Source organism: Corvus moneduloides, chromosome 14 (genome assembly GCF_009650955.1).
Source record: "Corvus moneduloides isolate bCorMon1 chromosome 14, bCorMon1.pri, whole genome shotgun sequence".
NCBI classification, from domain to species: domain Eukaryota; kingdom Metazoa; phylum Chordata; class Aves; order Passeriformes; family Corvidae; genus Corvus; species Corvus moneduloides.
In genome coordinates, this window is record NC_045489.1 from 16,600,050 (window position 1) to 16,610,757 (window position 10,708).

The 10,708-nt window shown below is 52.9% G+C and overlaps 1 protein-coding gene across 1 annotated transcript; it reads left to right on the forward strand.

Annotated features, from left to right (window-relative positions):
• The first annotated feature begins 4,165 nt into the window (after positions 1-4,165).
• Positions 4,166-10,187, forward strand: ITGB1BP2 (integrin subunit beta 1 binding protein 2). Its single transcript, XM_032124402.1, has 11 exons — positions 4,166-4,411; positions 4,620-4,669; positions 4,768-4,824; positions 5,114-5,262; positions 5,400-5,512; positions 5,751-5,809; positions 6,681-6,751; positions 6,988-7,090; positions 8,416-8,535; positions 8,958-9,020; positions 9,763-10,187. Exons 1-11 carry the CDS (start codon positions 4,348-4,350, stop codon positions 10,027-10,029), a joined length of 1,116 nt encoding a protein of 371 aa, XP_031980293.1. The 5' UTR covers positions 4,166-4,347; the 3' UTR covers positions 10,030-10,187.
• Positions 10,188-10,708: the final 521 nt, after the last annotated feature.

Below are 10,708 nucleotides of genomic sequence, written 5' to 3' on the forward strand. Positions count from 1 at the left end.
AGATTCAGCCACTGTGCAGAAGGGAATGCTTCCCTCTGCGTGCCTTTCCAGAGTGCTGGCTGTTATGTAATTGCAGACTGATGAAATATTTTGACTCTACTGAAGAGAAACCCTTGCCTTTTGCTGTCATATTTGATCAGCTGGTTTAAGATGCAGTTCTCCAGTATCAGTTCATATCACACCAAGGACTGATGAGCAATTTACCACTTCGCTCTTAGCCTTAAACCCCCATCATTTGTGGACTTCAGAAGTTATAACTTGTGCTTTATGCAGCTTCCTCTTTAACAATAGCGACGGCATTTGCAAGAATCAAAGATAAATCTGAAAAATCCAGCTGCTATGTAGATAATTTTGTCATATCAAAGCAGTAGACAAACATTTCATTTTGTTTTCCTGGCACAGTGCCTCTCACAAGCAGCTGTAATTTATCGTAGAAAGCTGCAAGTGATGGCATGCACTAAACTACTTGTCCAGTGAGTGAGCTACCTTTGGGGGCATAAAGAAGGAAGATGTGATTTTCTATGGCCTTGCTGTAAGGAGCCATCATTCTCTCTTCTCTTGGTTGTGACTTGGGTACCTGGTGCCAGACGTAAGCAAAAGCAGAGTAAGAAAGCAAGGAGCTCAGCTGGGCACAACGCTGGTTTTGGGGCACTTTCCCTCACTACAGTTTGGTCACTCTGCTCTAACTGAGCTCCGAGTGACCTTGCTTTAAGGCAACAGAACCCTCGAAGAGAGAACTGCTAAAACCCCACACTCAGTGCCAGTTCAGGGTATTTCAGCCAGCAGATTTTGGTTCAGAATGCCAGCTAGTGACACACAACTAAGTCTTAGGAGTAGGCTGAACTCTTCTCTTCAGACTGGTTCCAACTGAGAACTAAAGTACACTTTTTGATAAGGAATATTGCATGTGCTTTCAGTGAGCATCAGAGTGAATGAACTCCTGAAGGAGCAGCTCAGCTCCAAGGAAACTGAATTATCTCTGGAGCAAGACACTGTCTGAACTACAGGGAGAAAATCGTTGTCAGCTGGGGTAGCTGGTTCCAGTTTGAAGTTGTAATTGTTCAATGAGACTGAAGTGTTGCAGCAATAGTCCTGTAATAACCGAAGCTGCAGAAGAACAATGGTCTTGACTGGAGGGATGAAGATTGCCCATACTCCAGTTTCTGGTATTTTTCTGGTCTTTTTCAAACCTGTTCTCTGAACTGTTGAGTACAAGCAGTTCAGGCCCCTTGGACAGGTGCTACGTAACTCCTTAGCAGTGCTATCTGAGTAGTGGCCAGGCAGAACTGCTGTAGAATTGCTCAGCACATGTTCTGCTGAGAAAGATTTTATTTCCCAAATAAATAAAACATTAATCCTGCCTGCTGCATACATATCATTAATGTGTGTTTGTCAGGGATTTCCCTTCACCTAACCAGCCTTTTGTATGGAGGAATTACTCTGTGCTTTAGAAATGCAGTGCCTTGCTGCTACCCCCGCTCCACAGGGCATCCTGAATGGCTGAAGGGTCAGGGATGAGCTGGGTTTGTTTCCCTGGAGGTATCCAGCATGTTCTCCCCAGGACCTTGCAGGGCTGTTTTACACTGACCCCGATTGTTCAAGAGCAAACACATTAAGCTGGGTTTTAGAATAATTTATTCTGTTTTTTCTACTTCCTTTCTTGTTCTGCTGTATATGAAATTAAGTGTACATAAAGCAAACAGGCTCTATTTTTAATTGGCAGCTGGGAGCTCAGTTCCTTTCTCAGGTGCAGAGTACAGAGTTGCCTCAGCCACAGTCCCCCCCTGGATACCTGCTGTTTATCTCTGCGATGTGTGCCAGCCACATCATCCTCTCAGCGTTTCCTCTGAGGTGTGCAGGGTAACCTGAGCTCCATATTCTCACTGGCACGGGGACAGTGACAGCTGCAGCCTTGCTGACAGCTCGTGGAAAGAACAGGGAGGTCTGAAACACTATAGCTCTGCTGAGCCCCCAGGACGGCAAATTCCCCTGTCACAGGCCTCTGCCCAGCGTCTTGGGTCCCCAGTGATCTTTCTCACCTAAGCAGAGGCTCTGGATGCCAGCAGCATTTTTTTACCCACCTTTGGGACTGTTGGGTCAGTTGTGTCCTGAGGCAGTACAGTGCTTTGAAGCCACGTGGCTCATGCTGGTGTGACAAGTTCCCCAGTGCCCTCCCGTTTCCCTCCCAACTTTTGGGTGGATGTACATTTGTACACAGGTGACCCAGGTATAAAGAGGTGTGACAGTGATAGACATCCTCCCCTGCAGCAGGGCTGGCTCCTTGCTAAGGAGCTGACAAGGGAAAGCCAGATGTTGCTGCTGGCTGGGGCATCTCAAGGTGGGGGTGGCAGAACTGAGCTGGAGGTGAAGTAGCAGAACAGTGTGAAATAATCTGGAGTCATCTCCCTGATAAACTCCAGAAATCTGGCAACAGTTCATCCTAACTCTGAACCCTGGACATGCCCTTGGGATGATAGAAAATTCTTCAGGCTTTGTAGAGGGAATATGTAAGTTAAACAAACATCATAGGACAGGATTAGGGTTGCATCAGCCATGGCAGACCCTGTGGGCTCACCTCCTGAGCAGACTCCCTGGGCATCTTCTGCCTGCAGGACTTGTTCTTTGTACTGTCTGATAGTGCCAAGGACTTATATTGACCCTGGTTCCTGAACAGAAATGGTCCCCAGATGCTGTGTGCTCCTAGAAGTCAGGGCAGCACCCAGGAAACAGCTGTCCCTGCAAACAGGAACAGCACAAAGAAAATATTTGATTTAGATGCTTATAGGAACTAAGTAAAACCTTTGATCTCAGGAGGGTTTCCTGTTTGTAGAAGAAAACTCTTGGGTCCCAGAAGGGGGAGCAGGGAGTCTGAGTAAACCCCTTGTGCGTACAGGGGACCTGAGTAACATTTTGTATTCTTCTGTGATTACAATGATCTTCCAGGGAACAATTTTCATCCCTGGTGTGATGACAAGGGAGGAGAGTCAGGTGTGAGTCTGTGTGTGCATCCTTCCCTCTCCCTTTCCACAATCTCTGCTGGGCAATATAGTTTGTCCTAAGAAAGCATCAGGTGGGTTTTGCAGGAGGAACTCACTGAATGCTTGCATGCTTAATGTATTCCAGAGACAGGGGAGCTGAGCTGTTTGTGATTGACTGTGGTGCACATCAACCTGCAAAAGGGTATAAAATGCTGCTGGAGTCTGGGCCAACCATGCAAACTGCTCTCCCAAAGTCGCAGGCAGCTTCTGGGTGCTGTTTGTCATGCCTCCCCACCTTGGGGACACCTGCAGGGTACGTCCACCCAGAGTACAGGGAACACACAGAATACTCACTTTTGGAGGAATACTGAAAAATTGTAAGATCTGGTCAAATATAGAGATAAAATCCTAAAGTAGCTCCAAAGGTGCCTTACTGCTTTGTAATTGTGAATTCTGCAAGGCCAAAGACTGTAAATCTGTATGTTTCTAGCCAAACCTGCCAATATTAAAATACTTTAGACTGTAACCAAATAGGCATAGACTCTAACCAAATCTGAGACTAAGTGGACTGATCCACACCAAGACTTCTCTGAGAAGTTTAGAAAGTGAGTGAGTCTCACTGAAGCTTGTGACTCAATGGGAGGGACCACTCCCGTATAGCACCATATTTTGTAATGGATGGTAGAGTTGTTATTTAGATACTGCACTGGCAATATTTAAAAACTGTATTAGCCATAAATCTAATAGTAATCACCCACATAATCACTGTATCCTGCTTCTCATGTCTGGCTAAGAACCTTCCCTCAACCACTCTGTTACTCCTGAGCTGCACAAAAAGCAGCATCAAAAGATGTCTTGTCCACATGCACAACCTTGGTCTGCTGGTGCCTTCTGGGGCTGGGAGAGATCAGCATGAGTTTTGCCCTGTGATTCTGGGAATTCTCTCCCCTTCAGTTTCAGGGATCTCTCAGCGGCTTCCGTACATGCTACAGAAGCTGAGCATGGTTGGTCGAGTCGCCCGTGTGAGCATCCGTGACGGATGCTGGCAGGATGGCAGGCACTGGGACAGGACCTCTGCACACCCCGGGCGCGGGGCCACCCTGCAATGCCCATTCCCTCTGCTGGGCACAGGGCCAGCACAGGAATGCCTGTGGAGATAACACAGGCACCAAGCCCCACCAGCTGCCCTGTCCATCTTTAGCCCGGTCTCCGGTTACCAGCCACCTCCCATAGCTGCCTCCAAAGATAGGCAAAGCCACCTCCCGGCGCCTGGGCTGCAAGTGGGGAAGCGGAGCAGAGATCCCGGGCAGGGATAAACTGATGGGATTTCTGTGGAAGGAGTAAAGGACACTGCGTGTATGCCTGAGCTATGGCATTGCTGTGCTACAACAAGGGCTGCGGGCAGAGGTTTGATCCCGAGCACAACGCCGAGGGTGAGTGGGCTCGTGTGCGCCAGAGGGAAGGGGAATGTGTGCTGCTTTCCCGGAGTGTGGCCTCGGCTGCCGTGCTGCAGCCGAACTGCCAAGCCCAGCGCAGGCAGCCCATATGGCAGGAGCTGGCTTCGGAGCTGCTGGCGGTCGCAGGTGGCTCGTGGGCAGGATTACTTCTCCTGAAAGCTTTTGCCTGGTTTTCCCTTTTCAGACTCCTGCCTGTATCACCCAGGTGTCCCCATCTTCCACGATGCCCTGAAGGTGAGTGGGGCAGGAGCTGGGGCTGCAGCTGCAGGGAGTGACCTTGTACCCCGCAGGATTGCCCACACCTGACCAGCCTGTCATGTCCTGGTGTTTAGGGCTGGTCTTGTTGCAAGAAACGCACAACGGACTTCTCTGAGTTCCTCTCCATAAAGGTGAGCGACCTGCCAGCCCAAATGCACCCACTGTTCCTCCATCCTCTCCTTCTGGCCCCTGCCCAGTCCTGTCCCATTCCTGTCCTGTGTCAGGAATGTCCCTTCTGCCCTGCAGCCAGGGATTTGCTTCCAAGGAGCCTCCAAATAAGAGCACTACTCCCAAAGTGCAAGGTCAGAACCCATCTCTGCAGGACACTGAGCCACCACATCATGGAAACTCACAGGGTTTGGGAGCAGCCACCAGGCTGAGGAGGACAAAGCAGTCATCAGGCTTGTCTCTGCTGTTCAGGGATGCACAAAGGGGTTTCACAGCAAGGAGAAGCCCCCTGAGCCTTTCAACCAAGGGAAGACCTCAGATGAGCCAAAGGCCAAACCAGTGGAGGAGCTTATCATCCAAGGACCAAAATCAGCTGAGAAGATGCTGCGGGAAAGACCAAGGTGAGATAAGCTCAGCTAACAGTGTTGCCCTGTCCTGTCACTTCTACATTTGTCCTGCCCTGCTGCTCTCTCAGGAGAGGCAATGACACTTAAATCACAGAAAAACCCACTTGGCCTTTGCTGCTGCTGTTTCCCAGCTCTGATGAGCCAAGACAACTGCTGCCAATTAAAGTATCCAGGTCTCTGGAGCAGGCACTGGAGAAACTGAACCTGTCCTCCAAGGATGAGACACTGCAGAGCAGTTGTACAGGTAGGAGACAAGCTGATGGATGGCACTGGGGTTGCACACAGCAAGTTCAGCACGGGGTTTTGCATAACAGGCTCAGTGCAGTCAGTGTGTGCTGCGTGTTCAGCCACCTGCAAAACTGCATCTGGGAGGCACATTGGGATGGTTTGTGGTCAGCTGGGGAGCTGGCAGAGGGCTGGGGCAGGATTTGGGGGCAGGCATGGCAGTGTTTTTCCTGGGTGAAGTTGTGTTGCTCTCGCAGGCGAGGAGGCTGCCCAGGTGAGAGCTGGCACCATGTGCAAGAATGCAGCCTGCAAGGTGGTGAGTACCTGGCAGGGTTCCCTCTTTGCCCAGCCTGTGCCTTGTAGCCAGGATCATCACAGGCCCAGGAGCAGGGCAAGGTATCAGGCAGGTGGAAGGTGGCAGTGCCCACCTGCTCCGCATTTTCATCCCACCCTGGGAGCAGCCACCTCTGTCACCTCCCAGCCACTTTCCTGCAAGAGGCTTCTGGACTGGTGGTACATCTGTGTTTCACTGCTGCTGATTGCTTGCAGTGAAAAAGAGCACATATTCAGGATTGGACATACAGGCAAAATGCATGTGGAAAAATTCCCACCTGCATTGAACTGATGCAGCACAGCCCACTTTGCCTCTTGCCCGAGGCTGCCTTGTGGAGCGCTGCCTGCCTCGAGGATGAGTGGGAGGGATTGAGGGATTGAGCTGCTAGGAAAGCAGGAGCGACGGAGCAGGCAGGGAGCAAAAGGCAGGAGGTAGATGAGGACATAAGACTGACATGCTCTGGGAAGGAGGGGAAAGGACAGGAATGACAAAAGACCTCCTGCACTTCAGAGTGAGTTTCTGTGGTGTCTAAACTTGCCCACTGTCCCTGTGTTACCAAGCCCTGGGCTGGGAGCAGGCTGTGTTTGAGAGAAGGGTGCAGAAGGGCTGCTGATGGGGTCACAGGGTGACACTGTGGTCACAGCAAGGTTGGGGTGGCTGCCCTGCCAGCAAGGAGCAGGGACGAGTGCTGGGCTGCTGGCTGGGCATGGGTCCCAGAGTGAGTCTTCACAGATGCTGGACCCAGAAAAAGGGTGATGTTGGGCATTGTGCTGTGCCCTCTACATGGATGGGCATTGATGAGTGGACATCTGTGCCAGAGACACAGAACTTTCCTCTGCTTCCTTCTCCGCAGATCTACCAGGGCCCGGAGAGTAACACAGAGGTTTGTACGTTTCATCCTGGTGTTCCTGTCTTCCATGAGGGGTAAGAAACCACCCTTTTCCAGAGAGCAAGCTGACCCTGCCAAGGGCTGAAAATGTGACATGGCAAGGCTGTGTGGCCCCAGCAGCATGGCCACTGCAGTTGTGGGTGACACCCCCCAAGGGGACAGGTGGGCAGGGGGAGCTCTTGGTTACGAGCCCCTCTCCCCCCCACCCTGCTGTGGTCCCCTCTCCTGCTCCTGTGTGCGCTCCCCACTCAGGTCACCCTGCTCTCCTCAGGATGAAGTACTGGAGCTGCTGTGGAATCAAAACCACGGACTTCAGTGCCTTCATGGAGCAGCCAGGCTGCAGCCGTGGGTGTCACTGCTGGACAGAAAAGAAGGTAAGGGGGCTCTCAGCAGAGGCAATTCATGTGAGCAATTGGCGTTGTTGGCATTTGAGAGTGTTCCTTCCCTTGCTCTGCATTCACACAGGTTTCTGCATTTAATTGTATTAATATTCATAATTACTGACAGATGACTGCACAGGGTTTGAATGCCTAATCTTCACCCATCTGCCCTTTAAGATGTTGCTCTGCATTCACAAGATGTGTCAGCTCTCACACCCAATGGGCAGATGTACAATGGGAAGCTGAACAAGGCAGGACCTGGCCCTGGACACAACATAGCCAGCATTTCAGGCTGCCACATAGAGACAGGTGGCTGAGCACATGAAAAGTCCTGCAAAAAAAACCCCAAAGGCTTTGACAGATGATTGCAGATAACTGAATTTGGCTTTAATGAAGCTTTCCCTATGCAGCTGCTTCTCAGGAGGGATCTCATCCTTATACCAACAGGGTGTTGTGGTAGGGCAGCAGTGAGAAGGTCCCAATTCTCAGTACTCTGTGTGTGTAATTTTCCCCAGGAAAGTTCTTGACTGGAAACAGGCTTGAGCTGGGAAAGTTGCACCAAAAGAGCCCAGGATAACCCTGCAAGTGTACTGTGTTCCTCTGAGTCAGCACTGCTCCCAGCAACACTTTCTGAGCCCAATCCATTCTTTGTCCTGGAGCAGAAAACATATCCTGAATGTAAAGGAGGCTGCAGTGAAGGAACTGTGATGCTGTGATGCAGATGTTTTGTGCTAATTGTCACCTAAGTCTGGGGCCAGGACTCCTCCTGGAGCATTTCTTTGGCTGGCAGTGTGGAAGGGCTGCAGGGGGTTTGTCTCCTGGTGATGGTCAGAAATGAGCCTGGTGGGGACACAGGCTTGTCAGTGCCTGTGGTGCTGACAAGGTGGACAAAGGTGAAACATGGCCAGCTGGGGCTCATCTGACTCCCAAATGTAGCGTGGTGGCATCATCCATGTCCAGCAACAGCCTCTGCATTGCCCTCCAGGCTGAGTTCCCTGACTGTGCACAGCACTCAGGAGCTTGGGCATAGCAGAGTGACTCTGGAACTAGAAGGGGATGTCTCTGACCTTAACGTGTCCTGGAGGAACCTCAAGCACAGATGTCCCATGTTGCATGGGACAGCATGGCAGGGGCTGCCCACCTTTGCCTGAACCATCTCCCCTCAAAAACCTGCACAAAAGGCAGGGTTTGCTCTTGCTTAGCTGGTGCCAGCCAGCACAAAGGAGATGTGCAAGGGAGCATCCTCTGGCTCAGACGTCCCCTCTGTTTGGTGGTGCCTGAGCCCCAGCTGTGCCGTGATGGGCTCCTCTTCTCGGCAGGACAAGAAGGCGGTGCTGTGCCGGCAGGACTGGCACCAAACCAGCAGCCAGGTGGTGGTGACAGTCTATGCCAAGAACCCCCTGCCTGCCCTCAGCAGCGTGAAGGCCAATCGCACCGTGGTGAGTGGGGTGGGGATGGACACCCTCAAGGCACCACCTGAATTTGAAGAGCCAGGAGCCAGCTGGGTGCCTGGGGCTCTTTGATGGCCTCTTTGGTCTGTTGCTACAGGCAGGGCTGGCACTGCCAACCTGCCATCTCTGAGCTGAGAGCCTGATGGCTTCACTGCTGCATCTGCCTGGCAACTCTGGCTTTCAGCCTCAATGGGTGGATTTGCTGGCCTTGAATCCCTTGACCCATGACGGAGGTGAACCTGTCATGCCCTGAAAGGGATGAAACATTGCCAGGTGCTGAGGGGATCACCATTATACTGAAGCCAGGATGTGGGATGCAATATGGTGCTGAAAGGCAGCTGCACTGTCTGGGGGAAGAGCTCTGGCAGAGCTGCACTACCGTCTCAGATAATTTTCTGTTGATCTTTCAGCTTGAGGCTCATGTCATCTTTGAAGGGAATAAGATTTTCCGGGCAGAACTGGAGCTCTGGGGGGTAAGATCCTGTTTGCTTTGATTTCCCTGTTCCAGCAGTCTGCATGGGGCTGGTCTGCAGTGCTGTGAGGCAGCCTGTGCTCTTCATCCTGGGCCGGGTTGTACAGATGCAGGCATTTATAGCCATCTCTGCTGGGAAATGCCTTAGGGCTTGTGAGGAGGGTGAGGTGGCTGCACTGATTGATCCAGGGCTAAGGTCAGAGCTGGAGGTCACTGCCAGCTCTGTAGGTGTTCTGAATTTGGTCCCAGGCTGCCCCAAATGTTCTTTGGCCCAGCAGGTCCCTGTCTCCCCCACAGTCTTGCTGTGAGTTGCGGGCAGGCTGCGGTCTGAGCAGTGAGACTCTGATTTTTCAGCTGCCTGCTGGCTGGGGAGCAGCAGTGAGGCTCAGGAATTTGCGTGTGCATTTCTTGTCTGTATTTGTGGTGTGTGTTGCCTGTGCCTGCAGGCAGCAGAGAGCTGACAGGTGTGGGTATGGCTGTGTCTCAGCACAGCTCGCTGCTGGGGAGAGGCTGAGCCGCAGCTGCGCCTGTGGCTGAGGCGAGCTGAGCTCTCCTGAGCTCTCTACAAGCACTGTGGTGCTGCTCTGACATAACAGTGTGAAGCTCAGCTCAGCTGCAGCCCAGACTTCTCCTGGCACAGGAGGAGATTTCTCCTCTGGCAGGGTTTTGCCAGTAAGGGAAAGGCTGAGCGTGTGCTGCCTGCCCTCCCCTGCCCAGCTCACTGCACCTTTCCCTCTCTCCAGACCATTGATGTAGAGAAGAGCTTTGTGAGCATGGTCCCCGCCAAGGTGGAGATCACGCTTTGCAAAGCCAGCCCTGGCTCCTGGGCCAGGCTGGAGCTCCCCCAAAGCAAATTGCAGTCCTGTGGTGAGCAAGAGAAGGAAGCTGCAAACACAGAGGAACCTGGGGCTGTGCGGGATGAGGACTCTGATGACAGCTTGAGCTGGTCTGAGGAGGAAGATGAAGAGTTGGAGATGGGAGCACCGGATATGATAACACCGAGTAACTGACGGCCGAGTGCTTCAGCAGCTGAGCAGTGCTGGTTCCTGAGCTGCTGGGCACCTTGGCACCAGCTCCAGAGGAGCAGACCTAGTCCAGAACCGTGTGCAGGCTGTAGCAAGGCCTCTCCCCGGGTCAGAAGGGACGATTAATAAACACCCAGAGCAAAGGTTGTCCTCTGAAATCCGTGACGGGCGCTTAAGAAACATCAGCGGGCCAAACCCTGCCTTCTGTCACTTCCTCTCCTGTACCTGGCTGGGGCAGGACAACAGGAGGAGTCCCTGTGCCTGCACCTTCGGTGTCCCTGGGGACTGGGTGTTCAGAGGCCGGCACCGTGCCTGACCCTGGCATTTCTGAGGGTGGACACCGCCATCCCTGCCCCTCTTGAGGGTTGCTGAGCCCCGGGCTGAGCTGAGTGTAAGCTCTTACCCTCTCCCTCTCCCGGCGCTGGAGAAGCCGGGCCCTGTGGCTCTTTGTCGGGAGATGGTGACTGCGGACACGGGAACGTCACCGCCGCCGGCAGTTCCAGCGGAGCCGTGGCGTCCCCTGCAAAGCCCCTTACAGGCGTGAGACCGCTGGCGGGAGCGGCGGGCGATGCCGAACGCGGCCCGGGCCGGGCGGAGGCTGCGGAGGCGGGGGATGTCCGCGGGCGCTGCGCTGTGTACCGCGGCACAGCGCCGGGAACGGGAG